The sequence below is a fragment of the Pezoporus wallicus genome, unplaced genomic scaffold (genome assembly GCF_028554395.1).
Source record: "Pezoporus wallicus isolate ANWC-B61680 ecotype Strahan unplaced genomic scaffold, APGP_CSIRO_Pwel_v1 contig_6944, whole genome shotgun sequence".
Lineage (NCBI taxonomy): Eukaryota > Metazoa > Chordata > Aves > Psittaciformes > Psittacidae > Pezoporus > Pezoporus wallicus.
The window spans coordinates 2,019,603-2,043,704 of record NW_026636656.1 but is presented as its reverse complement, the minus strand read 5'-3'; the positions used below and the strand labels follow the sequence as shown (position 1 = coordinate 2,043,704).

Here is a 24,102-nt window from a genome sequence, read left to right as displayed (position 1 = left end):
CATGGATGTCTAAATAAAACTCTTGTTCTAAAAAACAAGAATGTGCATATGCAGACTGCCCAAAAATGCAAGAAAAATCATGATTACAATTCTTGTTAGTTTGACAAACCAAAAATTAATCACTCAAGCTAAATTTTTTTACATATTAGTTAGGGGTAAAAATCAATGCAGAGCTGTAAGTAGCAAAAACTCAGAACTAAGTTCTTTTCCAGAGTTGAAGAAAAAGGAAAACTGCAATAAGGAGTAGCTTGTCATAGACACACACTTGCTTTGATTTTTTTTTTTTAGTTTGTTTTTTTGTGGGGGTTTTTTGGTGTTTTTTGTTTCTTTTACTGTGACACGCAAGTTTTCTACTCCATTTTAAACCTGCTGACCTCCAAAGCTCACAGCATTATTACAGCAGACTACCTGTTTTATGTACATTTTCTGAAGTAATTTTTTGGACAAGGAAGCGATATCCACTGAAACTAGGGCTGGTTTTGGAAACGTAACACTGTCATAGAATCATAGAATCGTTAGAGTTGGAAAGGACCTTAAGATCATCTAGTTCCAACCCCCCTGCCATGGGCAGGGATACCTCACACTAAACCATGTCATCCAAGGCTTCATCCAACCTGGTCTTGAACACTGCCAATTATGATGTGATGTATTTACTCCTATATTTACTTTTTTTCTTTCTTTCTTGTGAATAGGGAGTTTATAAAGTTTTTTTTTTTTAATGTCAATCTTGTGGTCATTTCATATTTCAATAATGCATCTTAATTTTGAGGTTTTGATCCAAATCTTCAAAGGAATCACAATTTCAAAGTACTGATTTTGTACTTTCTGAAGGGCAGTCTGCTTTTGGAAAGTTTAAGATGCAGCAACCAAATCTTTACTCAAATATTAATTTTTATGCATGTCTTAAATTTTGTAAAGATTAAAGTATTATCTCCTAGTTTTTCTTCTCTTCCAACTTGCCAAAGGCAATGCATGCATGAGTAAATAAGCCTGACAAACTTCTGTGAATATTTCCTGGTAATACATTTGTTCTGTTAAGCCAGGGAATTAATTCAATATAGCTATTCTTTCATTATTTCCTTCATGTAGGAAGATATTGCTACAACCTGAACTCGGAATTCTGATGAGTCTTTACAGTCTGCTCTGAGTATTGGGTTTATTTTACTTAAAATTTAACTGTTCTTAACCCTTCCGGAGATGGGTTTCATTAAAGAACTTGCATTGATTGAACATCAAGTCCAGCTATAAGGAAGTTTAGGATTTAAGGTTACGTTAAGTTTAATTTTCCGTGTATACTTTTCCTGCACATTACAGAAGAAAAATAGATTTTTTTCTCCCTTTTTTAATATTAAGTCAATGTTTTTAATGAGATTTTCTGCTTTTGAGATATAGAATCAGGCTAATAATTTACCTGAAGATTAATTTATAATCTGGTTATGTCCATTTTGCATATTTGGATACTATTTGCATAAACAATGAAGCTACTATTATTGGCTTTTCCCAAAAGATTACAAAAATACTAGTTAATCTAATTTACATGACAATAAAAATAGTCACCTGAGCTCATTTTATCTTATTTTTTCCCCATTTTTTGCATAATAAAATGTCTTTCTTTTAAATAGTCACACTGCACTCTTATAGAACGGTTTTCCTATAAATATATTTTGAAGTTTTCAAAGATAGAGCTCAGTTGCCTTAAAATGGATTACTCTGTGATTACTTTCCCTTGATATTAACTGATATCATGCATGCATTCAGCTGAAAATGAAATCTTGGAGTCCTGAGCACTCTTAGGAGTATAAATAGCATCCTCTTTAGTCTTACATTCTCACATGCATGCTCATAAATGAGGAATTTCTGGAACAGGTTAACCCCATTGCTGTGCTTGCCTTTGAGCACCGAATTCTTCTTTTTTTTAACTTTGTGGTTTCTGGATATCTCTATATGCATGTTTTCTTCTCCAAAAAGTAGATATACAGCTATATTAAAATTTGTGTGAGTGAAAAAACATTTGCTTAATTGAGTGGCTAGCAAGGTTCAACAGCTTTAAGCTCTTAGATAACTGACATATACATCCTTTACATTCAACATCTTTGTAGTCAGTGAGCTAAAGGGTTTCAGAGAGAGTGAAAACAAAAAGATCATACCCCAAAAGATTTCTTCTCCCACCATCAGCAATAATAATCCTGAGTTTTATCCTTAGGAGACACCCACAGGGGAAAAAAAAAAAAAAGAGTACATAAATGATTTATAACAATTAAACATTAAAACAGAAAAGTTTGGGGATTTTTTTCAGAGGGTATAGCGTGTCAATGAAAAGAGAATAACAGCATACTTGCTGTACAGTCCTATTGGCATCCAAACTGAAGGGAGGATGGCACGGACAGAATTTCTAAAGACTGGCCGTGAGTAGTTACTTTAGTAATAAATGTGGGCATAAATTCATATAACTCGGTTCTTCTGCTATCTGTGGTATGACTTTTTTCCATGTGGTACACAGGTCACATTTTCTTGTGGGCTTAAGGGATGATTCACTAGAAGTGGAACAGTTGCACAGCAGCTATCTGCATTCAGTACTATTTGTTGGGGTACCAGCTACTCATCTCTTGGTGTCAGGTTTTATGTTTTTGCTTACCAGGACAAAATATCACAGTTCCCTTACTTCTGGGTCAGACCTTGTGTACCATCTCTTGTACTCATGGTTACTGTGATGGCCTGGGTTTGGTACCTGGGATTCTGCAAGGATGCTGGAGCAGACTGATGAGGCAATTTTCCTAATCCTAGTAGAAAAAAGGTTTCCTAAAGATGTGAAAAGAAGGAAAAAGCTTACAATATCAAATTGCATGGCTATTTTAACTTTCCTTAAAAGTGAATTTATTTCTTCAGGCACTACTCTTGTTTGTCCAAACTAGTTCATGTGGTTTTCTGGGCAATTAAGGGTAAATCTACTTACATTTGCAGTACCATGGCATTTCAGTATCAGTCCCTCAGAGATGTTGCACTTTTCTACATGTTCCCTCTCCCCCATGAACCAAATCTTCCCAGACCCTTCCCTTTTGCTTGCATTTTTTTGAAAGAAGGTGAGGAAATTGGTTTTCAGCAGGAGCAGGTCCCTGAATAAATAGTCATGCTGCATTATTTTTGATGCACTAATGCACAAAGTGATTGGAGGTGATGGAAGAATGATTAGCTTTTGGCAATTATTTTGCAAATGAGCTGACTTTCTAGTTAATAATTTTTCTCATCTTCTCAATTACTATCAATTTTTTCATTTAGTTTAATGTTGAATGAAAACAGCTAAAATTACTTTGGTTTAGAATAAATATAGATTGTTGTATTAGAATAAAAGTGCAGCAAGGATTTGACATGTTTTAATATTCATTTTATTTTTAAGCAATGCCTTTCCATGTAACAGATGTATTTTAACATTCCTTTGCTGTACAAAGACTTATCTCTGAAATGTTATCTCAGCTTGTTTATTGGTCTGCCAATTTTGTTTCTTGTTTTAAGCTTCTTTGTGAAGTTTCAGCCTGCACTACATGAAAAAGTCACAGGATATGAAGCCAAAACTTTCATAAAATATGAAGATGAATAATATATTGTCAAATACCAACAGGGCAGAATAAGATACAGCATCAATAAGATTCATTTTTCCCTGTTCTTTATAGCCATAATTTTAGTCATGCTTTAATTGATAAAAAGTTTTAATTTTTGTGGTTTTTAGTTTTTATCATTGTAGGCTAACATGAAAGAGGCAAGAGAACAAAACTTACATTTATCACAATTTTAAAACTGTACTATTTAAAAAACAAACAGAAAAACACCATGACTCCTTGGAGGAACTACAAATGTTGTAGTCAGAGTTCTGGGGCTTTTTTAATGCTAAGTAGTAATGCTTCCAGAGATTTGTCTTGTTCTGAGACTTAATGTTGCTGCAGGACAGTACAGAGCAGCACAATAACCAAGGTAGGCCAGACCTTCAGTCTGCTCTCTAAAACTCTCCCTGACAATCCTGATGTTGTCAGATATTCCTGGGAACTTCTCATTATCTATGTCAGCTGGGCAGCAAATGCTCTGAAAGATGGATGTACATTATACTAGCAAATAATGCTCTGCTTTTGAATCTGGATGGTACAGTCATGACTGTCCCTGAACAGCAGCTGCAAAGAGAAAGACTAGAAGGCTTTGAGATGCTGAAATTCCCAGGCATGAAACAGGAAGGAAAGCCAGACAAAATGCTTATGGTCCTTGAACAAGAAATATGGTCAGAACTAGTAAAGCAAAAATGACAATGTTAATTTTACATTTTAAACTGCCTTATTTTTCATTTACTTAAAAGCAGGAAAAAGAGCAAGTGAGAAAAGCTTGAAAAATTCAGATTCAAATGAATTGTATAAAACTTGAAGGTTGCTTAAACCATGAGAATTCAGCAATGTGTAAGCATTTCAAAAATATGTTAGGTACTCTTTTAAGAAAAAAAGAGAACAGAAACACTGATTACTTTATGAACAGTCTTCTAGTCTTAAAAATGTGGCACCCATTAGTGCCTCATTTACTGATTTCAGTATGAATAATTTCATGCATGCAATGTGTGACTTGAACACATACTTGCTTGGTAGAAATGATGCTGTCAACTGTTGTTGATAAGTTATTTCATACATCTTGGTATACGCTGAGGTGGCTCAAGTTCAGCAGGCAAAGTGAACTTTATAGCAAAAGCATTTGGGTGTTTGATTTACGAAGTTTGAGAGGCATTACTTGGCATAATTCAATAATTTAATACTGATTTCATAATGTGTGTTTGCAGTTGTAAGCATGAAAAACATGTCTCTCTGTTCCCAGATTTCCTACCTGTTTCAGTGAAAAATCGAGTCCTTGGGTTTACTCACTACAGACCCTGTGTATTTTTACAGAATACGTATTGTGCAAGTAGGTCACTGATAACCTCAAACTTTGTGGTGTTTGAATGTTGTTGTATGAACACCAAATGGAATTTCATTTGAAGGTATGCAATTTGCTAAAGGGGTTTAGAAAAAATTATGAAATTACACCAGACTACTGTGCTGTACTGCATCCTTTTTTGTACTCCCTATTAGTGAAATAAAAATCAAACGGTCAGCATGGTAATTGTCTGAATTAGCTATATTAAATTATTTGAATCAGCTAATATTAAATGTCTGTTAAACTAATTTATAACTTCACCTACTAATTTTTATTAAGGTCAGCTCATATTTTTCAGTGTTGCTTAATAATACTCTATCTCCCCATTTACTAAACCAACTCTGAACTGTTAGGAAAAGAAAGTATTTCAGAGTATTCTGGTTATATCTTTTAAATCCCCCTAGTCTGTTTAACTGAATCCGCAATGCATTTTATGTCAACAACTGACAAACTTTACAACTTCACAATATAGTCAAGGATAACAAGTTGCATGGATATAAAGTAAATTGATTTGAAATATTGTTCTGTTATGGAAAGAATGAGTTATTGGTGTTTCTGTCAAGGGTTTGTTTCTGTGTGTTGTCATAGAATCATAAGGGCTGGAAAAGACCTTAGGATCATCCAGTTCCAACCTCCCTGCCATGGGCAGGGACACCTCACATTAAACCATGTCACCCAAGACTGTCCAATCTGGCCTTAAACACTGCCAGGGATGGAGCATTTACTACTTCTTAGGGCAACCCATTCCAGTGCCTCATCACCCTCACAGTAATGAACTGAGTTATATCTCACCTGTTTGAACAAGTTTGAACCTGCTACCCGTTGTCCTATCACTACAGTCTCTAACGAAGAGTCCCTCCCCAGCATCCATATAGGCCCCCTTCAGGTACTGGAAGGCTGCTATGAGGTCTCCACACAGCCTTCTCTTCTCTAGGCTGAACAGTCCCAGCTTTCTTATCCTGTTTTATGCTACTGATGTATTTTTACACCAAGCACTGCCCAGTGAGTTGTTTTCTGATATTTTTATTACTAAAACATAGCAAGGGCTGAATTAAAATTTTATCATGTCAGTCTACATCTGGTGAGTGAATAGTCTTTCTTGTTTTTGCTGTACTGACCACATATTTGAACCCAGAATGGTAAGGATAGGATAAAGGAATTCCAGTCTCCAAGCGTACCAAATATAGTCTGAGGAAAGTATGGATTCAAGAAGCAGAGAATCTGAGGCTCACTGAATGGTCTGAATCTGTATCTTTTCTGCAGAGAAAAGGGAAGTGGTATTGTTAAGGATAATGAGAAGGAGATATGGAAAAATGTATATAAAGTTTTCTGATATGGGGTAATAGGTCACTCTTAAAGAAACCTTTCCTATACATTTTTAATACAGTGATTGCACTGTATTAATACTGTGATTATCATACAGTGATTATGCTTCTGTTCAGCTACTGAATCTCTTTGTATTATATTTCAGGAACTCTTTGTATTATATTCCAGGAACTGATTAATCTGATAAAACCAGAAGACCTCACTGCCAGGTGGTAGATACATCAGGTGAAGAGAATGGGTTCCCATTCAATCTGATAAATCACATGTATATCCTGAGTTATGTTTTCTGCGTGCAAATATGACTACTAGGTTCACCAATAGTTTCTTCCCAGTTCTGTTACATGCAAACAAATGCTTAAAAATAGGAGACACATTTAAATATCAAAACCCTGACCCTGTTTTAACCTCATAACTGCATAATATCCCACCTACTAATCCAGTCCATAACTTCCAGCAGGTTTTTAAACATATGCATCTGATTTAGATTTACAAGTGAATTGTAAGGAGTTGACCACCTCCCACAGTAAGCTGCCGTGTAAAAGAAAAACCTGTTCCCTCTGTTTTAGATTTGCACAGCTTCATTTCCCTAGCATTGAATCCTTTAATGCCTTTGAGCAATTTATTTGAAATCTTTACCTATATGGCTATAGCTATACTGTAATCCAACACTCTCTTAACTTCTTTTAGGTAAACTGAAAAAACTGAGCATCTCAAATCTCTTATTATAAGAGGTTCTTTGCACGTGCCCTCCCAATCCTTTAATGATTCCATAGGTATCCTGATGGGTGAATACCACAACTGCAGATGGTGTTCCAGCCAGAGTAATTTATTTCTGATAACAGCTTCATGGCACAAGATATGTTTGTAAATGGCTGGATCAAGCATTGTAATAAATTACCCTGCGTAGTTAGAAAACACAGAAGTTGTTACTGATGTTTGAAAACTGAAGTCTTGCAGTTCTACTGAACTCTATTTGTTTTATGAAAAGGGTCCTTTAAACTTGTGTTAGCATACGTTGTATATATTTTCCTTTCCTTTTTACATAAGGTCTTAGGGTTTAGATTTTTCTCAATCCAATAAAAATAAGTAGAGACAGGAGAGCAGACATAGTGTAGCAAGTATTTTTTTTTAAATGAAAGGAATGATTTTCCTGAAAATAGGAATGTTAATTTATGCTTTTAGAATCATCATCTTTTCCTGTTCTCTGCTTTTTTTAGGGATGACTTAGATCTTTGAATAATGGTGAAAGCAGAAAGAGTGAAGCCACTGTAAAATTTACATGCTGTATCTCCTGTATCACAGAGATGGGGTGTAATTTTTGAGGTTTGTTCCTGCATTGGAATTCTAAATGCTTTGTAAGCTGGAATTCAGTATGTTAAACCATCTCTGATAAGTAATAAAATTGAGATGATTAAATACTATGTATTTTTGTTGGCATCTTTAAATAGGTAAATATTTGTCGGTAAAACTCTGTCCTTTTCCAGCATCTGGAGAATTATGCTGTGACTCAAATGGCATTCTACCACCCACAAAATGTTTTTGCTCAGAGTTCACAGAGACTGAGATGATAAAAACATATTCTAGCAATGAATGTGTTAGAGGAACATTTCTATTGCAAGGATGCTAAAACTTGAATAAAAAGAGCATCTACTTTAAGCACTTTTTTCAAAGAAGATTATATCCATCCTTGTTTTCTATAAAACTCTAGTAAAGAAAAGGATTTACTCATCCTGTACAGTATTATTGTTGTGGAATAAATATTCTTTTTCCCATTTTCCTCCTGTTATCCAAGGTTTTGATCACTTGCTGTGAGTATCCTTTCTATATATTTTCAATTGTATTATTAAAATGGATATTGTTATTGCTTTGTCAACATTTCATCAGCATACTCCCTTATGAGAAATAGCATCTTCAGAAACTTAAAACAGTTTCACAAGGGTTTCTTCTTCCTAAAAAGAGCAGCTAGCTTGGTTTTCCTTACATTAGTAAGGATTAAGTTTGTACTTTACGGTTTGCAGCATTTACATAATATCATATATAGGAAAACCAGAAAAGAGAAAACACTAATATAATGAGAGGTAGCCCCAAGAAGGAATATTAATTCCATATATATTACACTCAGTCTTTTCCTTTCCAAAGTAGCGGATGGGATAACCAATACTGGGGGCTTCATACTCTGCAGCAGTTTTCAGGTTTATATTTTGTGAGACCTTTTAGCTGAAAATGTCTGGCTTCACTCATCAACTACAATCACTAACATTCTGGATTTGACCTTTTGGAGTCTGAGATGTATTTAGTGGCTAAATAGATAAGGTAAACCAGAAATATATGGGGTCACTGAAGAGGTCACTAATGTTTTGTTAACAATCATTTAGGCTGAGGTCACTGTCTCTATTTAGAGACTTTGTAAGCATCATCCTCCCCTGTTGAGCTTAAATATTCCAGTTTCTCTAGAAAGCATCTTGTAAAATTCTCTGGTGCTAATACTTTGGCCAAGATTCCTTAGGTGGTAAACTAATGCCTCCATAAATATGTCCCTGGTACAACTCTGTTGGTAATTTTTCCCTGAGAATATTTTTACAGTGATCACTCTGGGAGAGATAGGGTCTGATTAACACTGGTCACCTTTGCTAGCTGTATCTTTAATCACAAGCTCTGCAATAAACAGAGAAATGAAATCAATAAAATCGTTGATACAATGAAGAAATATAGATGGGGACTAAAAGTCTCTTGATAAAATCTGGTGATTATTTGCCATCAAGACTTTAGGCTGCTATCTTCTTTACCTGTAACACAGCCTGGCAGAACTGGGTGGTCAATTGTTAATGAACACTGGCAAGTGAAAAAAATCACTGAAGAAGTTCCTCTCAGGTATGTTTCTTAAAACCTACCTTGATTTTCTTGATATATATTTTTTGTGTGTCCTTTATTATGTGGTTATTTGGTAGAAAAATCAATTTTGAATGCTAATTTGAAGTGTGCATCATTCCCAAGTACAATTTTATTGTAACTTAACTTTCTAGGTAACCACATAACTTAAAGCATTTCTAGAAAGTTTTTCATATCTCTTCATATGTTTTTCATATTTTCATTTTTAAAAATGGTTACAATTTTGTTTTGCTTTCCAATTAATAAAGTTGTTATTACTCTGAATGCTACAGTATCTAACCTTTTTATAAAACCACAATACAATTCCCTGGTGCTAAGTAAAGTACTTAAACCTAAATTTTCCTTTTTTTTTAACTTTTATTTTCTGGGAAGAAAAAAACACAAGCCCTAAACAACAACAGCAAAATCAAACAAAGCTCCCAAATATTTAATGGGGTAAATGAGATTTTGAGTTACAACTCTCTTGTTTCTTTTTGTAGAAGTTGAATGCAACTGTCAAGGATTTTCAGGGAAAGAAAAAGGAAATTTATCTTAAGCTTGACATCTTTATTAGCCATAAATTTAGTAATAAATCTTTCTATGTAACAAATGCTTAAACTCAGATTATAATACAAAGTATATGTGCATCATATATAGAACACATGTTTGAAGACTCTAAACCTAAAGCATCATTTTAAAGAAGTAAGTTTATTGCTTAAATCTCCTTTGAAAGCAAAGAAATAGAACCATTGCTCTTGATGGTCAGGGAACAGCTCCAATATTTTCTTGATTTTGTTTTCTTTCCAAATAGGATAAAAGTATGATAAATGTGCCTACTATCCCATAAATTTATGATAAACTGCCATTCTTTTCCAGAAACAATTCATCATTGATAAATTTAAGCTAGCAGCTTGAGCATAAACTTCTTCAGGATGAGCATACCTTCTCTAAAGACACTTCCAGGCCTATTTTCAGTATTCAATACCTTGTCATTAATTATCTTTAAAACAATATCCTATTTTAATGTTTAAAAAACTTATACAATGACTGCAAGTGCAAAGCAGATTTCTTTCTTATGTTATCGGTGCTTACTTCCAAATAAGCTTAGAAAAATATGAAATAAGATGTGGTTTTCAAATTCAGAAAATCTGCCACTTTTATAAGAACACATAAACATATTTCTAGGAACTTTGGAAAGGTATTTCAGAGCTGACTTCTAGATGACAATAGAGTTACTGAGTTAAATCTTTCTTACCCACCACAGCAGAAAATGTACACTGCACAGTATTCATCCTACTCTCTTTCACTTCAGTAATCACACTGTATTTCAAAATGCCAGTATAACTTTATTGCAAACTGACAAAAATGAAAAGATCATGTGGTGCACAGATTGCATATGGGGTATGGAAATGTGCTCTTCAGCTAAATATTTGCATGTGCCTTACACGTCCCCTGAGTTCAGATTTAAATTGTTGAGTCTCCTGTTTAATCCTTGCATCTCTGCAAGATGCATGTGGTTTAGCATTCAAGTGATGTTCAGACTTGTAGATTACAGATATGATTCTGCAAAGCTCTGCCCCAAACTTCCCTGACAAGATTGTATGAAGTTTTTGGCTTGCATGCAGATTAAGTCCTTGGATAGAAGCACAGAAAAGAATCACTAAGATGCAAACATAACTTCAGGGGCTTCCTGAAGCTCTTGGGCTGTAGCACTGGGTACTTGGGGCATGACTATTCTTCCCTACCAGAAACAAAGGCTGCCTTCTGGACTTATTTGCAAGACTCATCTTTAATAATCCAAAAGACTGCATAGACTTATTATTAAGTGGAATGTGCAAATTCTAACAGAAAGGAACCTTTTGGTGTTTTCCTTCACATATTTTATTCTGTGGTCTGGTTAGATATCTAAAGTGCATTAGACCATTCTGCATCTGTCAATTCTAGTTGTTACTATTTGTTGTTTGGCAGTAAGTTTTTGCATGTTATCAGTTACCTGAGTTGATTTTTCTGGCTATTGATCTGAAATTTTTCACCATCTAGAGTCATGAGACTCCAGCAAAGCTAACCTGAAGTCCAGACTAAAGGACTCTAGCTGTGCCTTGTTAGACTATGTGTGTCTAAATGCTACAGTTGGCTAGACTATTCAACATTTAGCATACCCATTTAAACATACACAATCTACATACATCTAGTAAGATACAAGCAGGGACAGTATGTGTGAAGAACTCAGTTGCAATAGTTCTACTGAGATCAGAGTAATTTAATACCTTTTTAAAAAAAACCATGGGTTTTGGAAGAACTTTGCTTAATTTTTGAGTTTTGCATTTAATAGTAAGTGCGTGATACAGGAAAAGCATCAAGAGACTGTTTTGTAGCTTTCCTCTGGAAAAAAAGGGAAATGAGATTCACAAGATGGTCTGCATGGTGTATGTGCCAAGATACTAGGCTCACTTAAGTTGACATTAAGATACTTATGGTTTCTAAGAAGGTCTCCGAAGGCACTCTAAGAATAGTGAGTTTTGTCAGATGCGTATTTTATAAATATTTATTGCCATAGGATTTATACACGTTTTAGCTTGAAAGCAAACAGCAGGAAGACATTTTAGCTAGATAGAAGAATGTGCTTATTAAAGCAACATAGAAAGGTTATGAGCTAATGTTTATTCTTGATAAGTCCAGTTGCTACATGTGCACTGAAAGACAACAGAAGCCAATTAAGACATCCTGGAACAAAAGAGTACAGAAGACTGCATTCAAGGCATAGACATCTCAGAGCTGTTGCTCTGCTCAGCCTCAGAGAACATCCCAGTTTCAGTCCTCCCAAGCCAGATTCATCATTCCATTTTGATAAGCAGCAAGAAAGGAGTCATTGCTGTCAATAGTCGTGCTCATGACTGCTATAGCTGAGATCTGTCCTATGGAAGAACAAAGAAAGATTGAGCTTGATGCCAAGTAATTTTCACTAACCTTTTGTGTTTTTTTTTTCTCAGCATATCACATTGAGGTCACAGGGTCATAGAATAATTTGTTAGAAGGGACCTCAGAAAGTCATCTGGTCCTATCACTACTGAAAATAGAATTATAGAATCATAGAATAGTTAGGGTTGGAAAGGACCTTAAGATTATCAGTTCTAACCCCCCTGCTATGGGCAGGGGCACCTCACGCTAAATCATCTCACCCAAGGCTTCATCCAACCTGGTCTTGAACACTGCCCGGGATGGAACATTCACAACCTCCGTGGGCAACGTATTCCCACAATACTAATACTAAAGTGCAAGTGCAAGGTTTGTTTTTTTTTCTAGGAGAAATCTTGGAGAACAGTACAAATAGGCTTATAAATGACCTTTGTATTCAGCAATCTTCATATACAAAACTCCTACTGGAATTGTAGATAACACAGAAAAATGCCTTTCTTCCATTTATTCTAAGGAATTGATGCCTGGCTTGATATTCTAACTCTGCAGAGAAACTTATCTTCAAAAATTTAAGGCTGAAAGTTACTCCCCAGCCACTGATTTCCAAGCCCTCTCTTACCTCAGCACCTTCTCTCTTCTAGGGAAGGCAAAGCATAAGCCTGCTGTCTTCACAAAGACACCACCCTAAGACTTTGTCAGATAACAGAAATGTTTTAGTGAGTTTTCTGTGGCTTGTCAGGTTAGGCAAATGGTCTTTCACAGGCTGCCTGGAGGCAGCTGACCACCTGCCATGCTGCCTTACATGCCCACGGGATCATACATTCACTAGGAATCGCTGGGGAACAAGCCATTTCTAAGGAGTGGGTAGACTGATGGATCCTCTGCGTATATGCACACCGTTATCTGCTGGGTTCCCACAGTCTCTCTACTATGTTTTATCTGCTTTGGAACTGATTTATTTTTAAAGGTTGGGATTTTCAAGTTGCTACAGAGGAAACTGCAAAGAAGTACTTCCGGTGGGAAAAGAAAGTGTCCTGCTTTTTTCTTTTTTCCTTGCATTTTGCAAATAAACTCCAGCCCTTCCCACTCCAAACACTTTCTTGAAATCCTAAAATTAAGACTCTGAGCTTTGAAGAAAAAAAAAAAAAGAAAGAAAGATGGCAATATGATTATACTAATGATAATTTTGCTGACAAAGGTAAAAAGTATCAAAGGAAGACACACTGAAGCATCTTGATGAAGGGTTCATGTGGGGGTAATGAAAATAATCTCCAAAGAAAGAGGCATTCTCCTGAAACCTGTGAGCCTGGAAATTAAAATAAAGCATCTGAGCTACTTAACAAATACACATTTTATAATTAAAACCAGCCACTGTCTAAAGATCGGAGAGAGGCTGAATCTGATCCCTAACTTTCACAGGAGAGTTAAAGGTAACGCTGGGAACTACAAAGCAGTACTGAAGCAGTGCAGGAAAAGCTAGCTGTCACTGAATTAACCAACAAATAACTGAATAAGGACAGATCATTACCCGTATCTGATTTTCCTGCATCAAAATTATAAATCAACAGAACTCTCTGAACATGAGTATTGTTAAAAGAATACAGTCCTTTCTTTTGCAGCATCTGAAAAAAAGTGTCCTGAAGGAAGTGGGGTAAACTTCTCATGAAACAAAACCACCATTTTTTTCTGTAAGCTTGGATTTGTGTCTTACTGAACGTGGACATAAGGCTGAAGCAGGCAGGTACTTATCTAAACATAGGTCGGTAAATATAGCAGAGAGGTTCTGTGAGCTTTCCACTCCCTGGAAGGAGCTACCCTTTTATTTAATTAAATGTGTGGAATTTAGTGTCCTGAGGATAAAAAAAACAAAAACAAAAACACAAAAAAACCACCCCTAACTCTTTTACATTGATAATAAAAAGTCTTATCAGTTTTGCCATTTAAAGGTCAGAAGGACATGAGCTGCATTGAATCAAACTAGAAACTACTGTTGGGACTGGAAAAAAATTCCCTCCCATGGAATACCACTTGGTAGCAAGTCAGGGGGACTTACTGGAAGAGAAGGGTGTGAGTGAGGGAGGGACTGTGCTTGTAAAGCAGAACATATTTTAGAAGGAAGATACTGTATTTGTAGAGCCAGTGATCCTGCAGAATATGGTAATTCCTGCAAACTGCCCTGACTGTGGGAAGTGGAAAAAAGCCAGGTTTTGACAATCTTTGTAACACTTGCAGGGTGTAGTTGGTAAACTGGAGGTTTATGAGGGATTTACAAAGCATGCAAGTTTATAGGGGGTAAATGCACTGCTTCCTGCTGGAGGTCTGAATTCATGGAATGCATTTTCTAAAGCAGTTTGTTTACTTTATAGTTAGGTTATCTTCTGTTCTAGGTACATAAGATCAAAACCAGATTAAAAAATATAAAATACAAATGGCCATACTGTCTTTGACCAAAGAGTAGACCTAGCAGGCTGTTTCTTCTCCAGAGGTGTCCCAAAGCAAATGCCAATGGAAAGTACAGAAAAGGACAAATTTATAGAGATACTCTCATCTTGAGCAACTGGTTGCTCATGTTGTTCCTGAGCCAGAACGCAACTCTGTGTACTTAGCAATTCTCAGCTAATTTATTTCCCGTTAGCTTATCTAGTCTCTCCATGAACCCGTGTAAATCTGTATTAAATATCCATGGGAAAGAGACCAAATTATCCATTCTTTTACACTCCATAAAATATTCTATTTTGATTATTAGGCATGTCATGCCCACCCATGACATCATTCTATTAAAAGAGCCAAGAAAAATTAAATCATACAAATGATTATACCTGAATTGTATTTTTCCATTTATCCTCACAATAGGTTTCTTGTCTATCTTTACCTAACAACATGGCCTGTCTTTTCTCTTAGCTTTCCAGTACACAGGAACGAATGCACCATTGCAACCTTCTCCCACACCTTGTTCATTGATATTCCTAAATCATATTTTGTTTTAGGAAATGGAAATACCCAAGAAAACTGCCAAGGCAAGCATGCCAAGAAATGAAAAGAAAATTTACTTCCCAATAAAACCTCACCTATTATCATTATGAACATTCCAAGTCAAGTCTAAAATGTCCTGCATTTTTGCTGAATGTATAAGCTTATGTGACTCGTTAGGCATTGTGAAAATAGACCAGTAAATTACAGCTTTTGCAAATGGAATCATTATAGCTGCAATTTACAAAATACATTGAGCCCTTTGATCTTTGTCAGAGAACATATAATATACTTTTAAACCCATTGCTCGGAAATTGTAATTTAAAATCTATAAACCTCACATTCACAGCTTTAATGCATATATTACACTGTACTGCAAATTGATAAGATAGGGACGAAAATTGTCATCAATGGACACCTGTTGGCTTTTGCATTACTCAAGGCTATGATCTAAATAAAGACAGATTTTGTAGTGATTTTTCTACTGCATATTGAACATTTTTGACTCTGAAATATTGCTACAATATACTACGTGGTTTGGTGTCATATATGCAAGTTTAAAAGCAAGTAATATTTCTCAAAAATACTAATCTACAGTCTAAATGCTGTTAGCAATCAGCATTTTTCTTTGCGTATCAGGTGCTTTTTTGTTTTAATTCTTACTTTCTAATGATAGTAAGATGGTGTAGGAAAACAAAGATAAAAAGATGTTTAGCCATTTTTAGGAATCTTTCAGGTAATCTTCTTGTACAGCTAAGAATCAGAACAGATGTTGCATCTTATCCATGGATTAACTAGAGCAGCAGTTTCATAAAAGTATATCTCTGAAAAATCATCCCAGACTTGCATATATTCCTTCTTATGAAAAATGGCAATTGCTCTTGAAACATCTAGTAAAATGCCAAAATCCTGCCTGGGCTGGAGACCAGTCACTTTGAAGCAGAGCATCATAGCGGTACAGAAGCAGTATGTAATATTTAAAATGTTATTCCTTGATCAGTGTAAGATCCACACAAATATATAAATAGTCAGATTTGGGAACTTTGCCAACATTTATTCAAGCTTTAAAAATGCTTGAATAATACTCAATGAAATTGAGTGTAAGAACAGAATTTGTGTATATTGGTGCACTCCAGTCTGATGGTTTCACTGTTTATTGTAATGAAAAACCATGGTCTTGAAAATAATTTCATTTTTTTCCCCTTTTGTTGGAACCAGGTTTATTTAAAGAAATACAAACTCTATTAATTTTATTTAGTATATTTATTTAGTAGCAAGAATGCTACTGTGGTCCATTGTTCTTATTAAAAAAGGTCAGATTAAATGACACTACCTTAAAATATTACATAAAAAAATATAATTTTTAAAAATTATTATTATGAACAACAGCCCTGGATTGTTTGCTGTAATCCTCACCTAAATGAAGCAATGGTTCTGCCCAGCCTTTGCATACTGTTGCTGCAGAGCCCCGGCATTTCAATCTACCCATTCAGTTGCTATGCATAAACTCCTAGCATTTGTTCACAAAAGGTTTCATAAAATGAACAGCTAAAATAAAGTGCTGCTATTTGCCCAAAATAGCATAGACTACAGATTTCAAGAGCAACCACTACTGCTTATAATTAATATATCACTGATTACCACTTATAAACTTTTTTTATGGGAGCCTAAGCCTCTGATATTATGCATAACTGAGCATATGGAATCTTAAATAATTTTTTACTTTCTGCCTCTGAAAATTTTCACAAGAATGAAAACTAGTTGTATTTCATTATTTTGTGTATTTAGCAGGTCTGTCTTCTTGGCCATGAATCTGAAAATCTTTTCTAAGAGGACCTATCTAGCAGCTGTGTTGACAATTCTACTTTTGAGTGCAACTTCAAGAGCAAGATGAGTTCTTCACACCTGTGCCTCTAGAGCTCACTTTTTGGAAAGAACTGGACTTTGCATTAATTTTGCAGCAAATACCATTCAGAGCAAATCAAAAATTAAATTTCCCCTCCTAGCATAAAGTGATAAGGAAGACCAGTTTGTGCTCTGTGAAGGAAGTTTTTCTATGAAGGCTCTGGACATAACAGGAAAAAAAATTAGTTTGAAGGGACCTTTGATGCTTCAGTGTATGCCTTCATTGGCCCAGTCTTTGGAAAGCTCTACTGGGACAAAATCATAGCTCAGTTGCAGGGTGCTACCTCATCGCTATACAATTAAACATTTCTGGACTTCTAAAGAGCCATGTCCAGCTGGAGCAGACAATACAGACCTTGAATAAAAACGTTTTCTTCATGCAATTTTTTTTTATACTTGTCCACACAGTTTTACAAAAAAAGAGCATGTTTCAGATTTCCATTTTGGGGTGCACATCCTGGAACGTGGGTTACTTGTTCCTTAATATCGAGGATATGTTCTATACTCAAAAAATGCATTGGAAAACTGTGTGAGGATGGATCTGCCCCTCAGATGAAGGCAGGATCCAACCAGCTCTCCCTCTCCCAGAGCTACAGCTTCTACAGTGCTAGAAGGCCTGGGGGTGGAGACAGGGGTGAATTGCACAGAAGCAGTCCTCCACCTGCAGAAATAACCAACACATTAGAGCCACTTCACCAACAATAATTCTATTGGACATCTGAGAATCTCACTGATTATTGTCTCAACCTGTGAAACCTTCTTGCTAGAAATCCATTATATGAAAGCTGCAAATCTACGGAACACATAGATTTAGAGGTGAATCCAGAAGTCAGCGTCTTTTATTTTCATGAAGTTGAGTTATAGAACATTTTGACATTTTCTAAGGCTTTATTGTCAAGTCAGGTGAAAGATGCTTTTGTGTATGCAGTCTTCTTAACACCCATGACATCAATGAGAGTTTTTTGATAACACTGACACTAAATCACTGTGTCTTTCATTGTAACACCATTTATCCTGTTTCTAATGGGAAATAATTCAAAAACCTAAAAAAAATTGAGCAAAACTTCCTTGTACAATCTCAGTCTCACGCTTATGTGCTACACATTATAATGTTTAAAATCCATAATCATATGTTTTCCACCATGTCCTCAAACTGCTCAGAGCTCAAGATAATGGCTGCTTGGCAAATGATGCAGCAATTCAATATTTATTTTTGTCCTTATTGTTTAGAGATTCCATAGCTCCTTTACTGCATAAAACTGTCTCAGCCATGTGGGGCAGAGTGTTTCAGTGGTTGGAGGAATTAATGCTGGCTGCTGCTCCATTTTTCATTGACGTCTTTATTATGTTGGGTTGTGAATGATTACTTTTAACCCAAATTTTAATAGAAGTATTTGGAAACAAAGGTTAAATACCATTTGTCTTCCACATTTTTTGCACAACTTTAGGAATAATTTGCAGAACAATCAGTAAAACTGGGTACGAATGAACACCTTCAATTTGGAATAACAGAAAAATACAGAAAAAAAACACCTTCAATTTGGAATAACAGAAAAAAAAACCCGCCTGTGGTAAACTTGGCCAGTAGATGGATTGCAAAATCTTCACTCTAAGCAATCATCCATGTTACTACACTGAATTTGGTTGGTGGAGGGGGCTCTCAAAGAGGGTAAATGATTGATTTTCAGTCCGACTGCCAAGCAGGCAAAAATAGTTTTTTGTTTTGTGGTTTTTATTTTTGAAAGTGTTATTATTTCTTTCCACAGAAATGCAAAAGAAGCGAAAAATTCCCTGGTGATTAAAATACTCCATTTAACTAAAATAAAATGTTTCATTTTGGTGCATATGCAAATTAATTGAATGTGGGTTTTTTTTTTCCTCAAATTAATGTAGAAAAAGCCAGCCTTTTACCCAACAGCTTAGAGGTCTGAGCACTCACTAATACACAGCAGCTCAGAAACAAGTCCATCTCTACCAGAGAACACTTTAACCTGGAAGACACTAATCTCCATGTCAAGGAGGAGGAAGGAGGACTTTTAGTCACCATCTTATTATACACATTAAGTTGTTTCTAATTCAGCAACCAGGGTTTGCTTGTGCCTCCTTCTGAGAGAACAAATTAAAGAGGTATTTTCATGTGTTGTGAAACACAGTTACATGTTTTTTTAGAAAGTACACCTGAAATGATGAGTACGGTGTGACCACTTCAAATAGCTTAAGAGTGTGGGTTCTGAAACAAGTGAGCTTTTAGCTTGTGCCTATGATATGCCTGGCAGAAGGTGTTATGTTTCTAAGGGATTGCGAAAGCCACTGGCTTTGAGCGTGTTCCGACCTGGGCTTTCTTTGGAGCTCTTCCACTTTGTATAAAATTAATTACACATGTACTGAGAACACACAATGATTCTCCCATGTGATGAGCAGGAGGTTTGTTGAAGCGGTTTAAATACCTGTGTTTAAATATGAACCCTTGGGAGAGTAAGGTGTCCTTTGACACACAGGACTACAAACGGCTGTCGGGGCCATTTTCACCTGAGGCAGGATTCAAGGATGGAAATGAGCCTGATGTTCCCGTTGTAGGTTTCCCACCTTACACAAAGGTTATACCACATTGTCATTGCCTTCTGTAAAAGTGCTGTCATACTGGTATTTGCAAAAAATGCAGGAGTGAATAAGCCCCATTTTTCTAAGAAAGTTCACAATTTTCTTAAAAAAAAAAATAAAATTCCTTAGGTGCATTCCTGAGTTAATTACAGAATCTCTTCTGCTATTTTACGATGATTTCTGCACTTCAAACTAGTTTGCTGATTTTCTCATTTGCATCTCTGAGTTTGTGTCAAATTACTTTTCCGTGGGTTGAAGAAATGTTGAAGATAGTTGGATTGTGGGGCAGTCTGTCATGCATGATAATGCTCTGTTTTGACCATAATGCAGAGGAAAGTTGAAGCAATCCAGAAGAAATGAGATATATGTAACATTTGTGACATCCTGTCTTGGGGTGAAATGTCTGTATCTTACATACACTGAGATATTACCGACAGACCTGTCAAAACTTTTCCACACACTAAATATAGAGACCTTGCCTAACTTTTCATCAGTATGGGGTTACTAACACGTATTATCATCTTATTATTTGTAGTGGGCTGGTAAGACACGTTCTCTGTGGGTTGCTAAAGCAGTGACTTCACAGAATGATTGAGGTTGGAAGGGACCACTGGAGGTCATTCAGTACCACCTCTCTACTCAAGGAGGGTAGCCTAGAGCACATTGATCAGGACTGTGTCCAGCCTTCCAACCTGTCCTCTGGGAGATGAGGCTGAGTGATAGCACTTGATACTATTACAATACCTACTCATCAGTCCCCCAGTTCCCCAAAGCTAGTGCTACTGAGGATTGTGGTACATAATTATGCCCATGAAGCTTGTGGACTGGGAGAAAGGAAGGACAGCTCTCTTCCGATAAACTCCCTCCCAAAACTTTGCATTCCAACCTGACCTCACTGGGCTCTGGCATCTGTCCCATAAGACATCTTACCTTAGGAGGAGGTTGGAGGGACAAGTGCTTAACCCCACCTTTCTGACTGAATTGCAAGATTCTAATAAAACCCACTACTCACCACCCTTTCCGGACCTCCCCCCCAGCCCTGCACATCAAGGAGCTTTTCTAGGAAAAGGGAGGACAAGGGCTGCACACACTCTGCTGTTTCTCTTTTGTGCACACAAGTAGTGTCAGAGCATCATCACTTGACTGATCAGGAAAGGGGGTGGGAAGAAGAAGGAATGACAATGTGGGAGAGGGAAAACAGTACAGGAGGCAAAGGGAACACACAGTATCTAATGGGACCAGCCTACGTATACTGGCCAGACCCCAAAATAACACTGAAGTTAATGTTACATTACGGCACTACTGACACCTAATAATTTCATTCTAATTTGAATGCATCTTCATGCATTCATATTATATTGTCCTATGGCTTCTCTAAGTCTCCAAGTTGATGGTGGTCTTTTATGTCTTCTGCTGGCCTTCTCCACTTCATCCTGGGCCTGACATCTCTCTATTTTTGACAAAATACCACAGTTCTCTACAGGACTCATAAAAAACACTGCAATCAAGACTTTGAAACTGTAACTTTGGATTTTACTATCAAATACTGAAGAACAGAGTATTTTTCTCTCTCCCTAAGTGGAGAGTGAATTCACCTTGCAGGAATTTTCTCCAGTTCCCCATTCATTTTTTTGCAGATGCTCATTTGAACTAGAGAATTTATGGTTTTATCCCTTGCTCTTCTCTCCTAAGGTGGCACAAGTTAGCTGGGTCAAGGACTTCCTTTCTTGTTTCCTCCTCATTCTTCTCTATCTGATGCACAGAAACATCCTTCCTTCTCTCTCTTTTAGACAATGGACTCATCCTCGTTCTAGCTTTTCAGTTCGGGTATTTAGGTGTGCAACATAATAATTACTGGGGCATCACAGAGAGCAATACCGAAGAAGAGTGTCTTTTTTGACTTCTCGCTAGCAGGCGATCTGTAGTTTTGGGGCTAGAAACGGCTGGATTCTTAACGCGGAGGAAGTTTTCGGGGCTGTGGGTGCTTTTCCTTCCTTCATCCAGCAAACAGCGATCCACACCAGGATTTGCTTTCTGCTCCCGTATTTCGGCGATGCAATTTGTAGCACGTTTCTATGTGTGTGTGCGTGTATGTGTGTGTCTGTGTGCGGCTCTCCCTCGCAGTGCCTGTCTCCAGGATTTCTTCTTGCCTGGCTCAGGAAGCTGCTCCAGCACTGCGCGGAGCAGAGGTTTCCCAGGATCCCGTAAATACAGGCACACGCACCCAGTGCAGCACACGCACACGCACACACACACACAGAGGCACGCACAGAGCCGCTGTCCAGTCCAACCCCACGCCGGCTGCTTTCCCCACCACCTCCAGCCTCGCAGAGGCAGCCGGCGCAGCTCCGCGGCCGATCGAGGGACTCCGCTCGCAGCAACACTCCCGCGTGTTCAATCTTCAGCCTACGGCCAGATTTTCACCCCCCTTTTTCTTCTTTTTCCTATTTTTGCGTTTGGAGAAGGACCGAGGGGGGACGACACGACGAGGCTGCCGCTCTCCTTCCCCTGCCGTGCGCGCCTGTGTGTGGGTGCGCGCCCATCTGCCCCCCGCCTCGCAAAAGTTTGCCTCGGCTGCCGGGGGACTCCCTGGCCGCCTTCTCCGCAGCCAGGGGGCGCGGCGGTGGCGCGGGACTTGCGCGCTGCGCGGGACTTGCGCGCCGCGCCATGCCAGCGGCGCAGGGTGTTGCGCGGCGCTGCGCCCTACCGGGGCTGCTGCTGCCGCTGCTGCTGCTGCTGCCGCCGCTGCCGCTGCCGACCGCGGGCGCGGGTGCCGAGAGCAAGGCGCGGAGCTGCGGCGAGGTGCGGCAGGCGTACAGCGCTAAGGGCTTCAGCCTGGCCAGCGTGCCCTACCAGGAGATCGCAGGTAAGGGTCCAGGCGGAGCGGGGCGGGGGTATGCGGACCGGGGCTGGGGGGAAGCACCCTTTGCGGAAGCGGGGCAGTGAATTGCCGCGTTGTTTGCGCTTCGCGGCTTGCCCTAGTGGCACCTGGGTGCTTCCCGGCGGGGCGTGTGTCTGTGAAAGTAAATGAGTAAATAAATATGAAGTCTAACGGGGTTTAAAAAAATAAAATGAGAAAAAATAAAGGGGGGTCGGGGGGGGGGGGGGGGGAAGGGGGTTCGGGACGCGGGCGAGCCTCAGCCGCGGTTCTTTTCGCCCGCAGAAACTTCTTGAGAGTTGCAGCCGGGCTGCTAGAGGCGGCGAGCGGTTCCGCAGCGGCTGCTGCTGCCGCCGTGTGCGGGGAATAACTTTGCCCTCTGCCAGCAGGGACGGGGCGTGAGGGAGGTTACAGCGGCGGCGGCTGCGGCGCGGTTGATGGGTGAAGCTCTGCTTCTCGGACCCACCTCGGCCCCGGGGAGCGGCGCGCCCCTCCGAGGGCCATTCCGGCCGCGCACCCCCGGGCCCGGCAGCTCGTCCCTTGGGGGCGCAGGCGGGCGCCTCCACGGCGGCCCGAACAGAGCAGAGACATCGGCTGCCGGGGAAAGGCACCCACGCGCACATGCCCCCCCCCCTCCGCTTTCGCCCGAGACCCAGGCAGCCTTTTACTTAGCTCTTCCTTCTGCTGAAACATGCCTACAACAGGTTATATCTCAATCTGCCTACGAAGCCGAGGAGGTGGTGTTTTTTTTTTTGTAATTTTATTTTCCTGCTTTTCCTCACAACCTGTCCCTCTCGCATCTTTCAGACTGAATGAATAAAAGGCTATCCGGGGTAGATAACCCTGCAGCAGTCGGAGAGCACGACAAAAAGAGAGAAATGATATGGGAAGGCATGAGCTTGGGCCGCTTGAATCGGACTGTTTGAGCCCTTGAGAAAGATTTCCGCTTTGCTGCTGGCACTTGCTCTTTGGTTTTGCTGTTTGTAAGAGTGTATTAGATGCCCCTTGGTTTGCTTGCTTCCTTTTTAAGGCTGGAAGCAGTAAATTTATCTTCCTTGAGGTGAAATAAAGCCACAGTTACTCACTGTGCAGTGTTTAGCAGTTTACATGAGGAGTGATAAATGTGGAAAATCTCTGGACAGCGAGGATGTATTTCACAAAACCATGGGAAACCTTGTTCCTCGTTGCCAATGCAGAACAGATCAGATCTCTGCGCAGCCACCTTAGGCACCTTGAACGCATACGTCTGACCCACTGATGAGCTTTAGGGCAAGGCAGGAGAGTAAAGGGCCTGTGTGTGTAAGTGACTATTCCACGGACACCTTTGTTCTTTCAGCTGACCGATCTTATTGTGGTCTTTTTAAAGATTTCTTTCCAGGTTTCCTGTCAGTTCCATTAAATCATGAAATCTCTCCTGTCAGCCACAGAGCCTTTGAATATGCAATAATGCTTTCCCTTCTCTCACTGTTAACTCCATTGGCTTTGAGATAGGGTGGTAGTATATGCCTTGTCCCATTTATATAAAAAAAAAAGAAAATATAATGTCCATTGAATTCCAGACTTCCAGTAACTTTGGGTAAACACTTGTTGCTTTCAGTTCATGAAGAAGTTTTACTGTCTTATTTATTTTCTGAATGTACAGTACAAAGTCACCATGCAATTTTTAAGTAAGCACAGCGTATGCGAGTTTCTGTTAA

The 24,102-nt window shown here is 38.5% G+C and overlaps 1 protein-coding gene across 2 annotated transcripts in view; it reads left to right on the top strand.

Annotated features, from left to right (window-relative positions):
* Positions 1–22,032: 22,032 nt before the first annotated feature.
* The window catches only part of GPC6 (glypican 6), a 726,274-nt gene continuing 724,204 nt past the window's right edge, over positions 22,033–24,102 (top strand). For both annotated transcript variants that reach the window (XM_057401148.1, XM_057401147.1), the window contains exon 1: positions 22,033–22,393. In XM_057401148.1, coding sequence (XP_057257131.1) covers positions 22,195–22,393 — 199 coding nt within the window. In that variant the 5' untranslated portion in view covers positions 22,033–22,194. The remainder of the gene's footprint in view (positions 22,394–24,102) is intronic.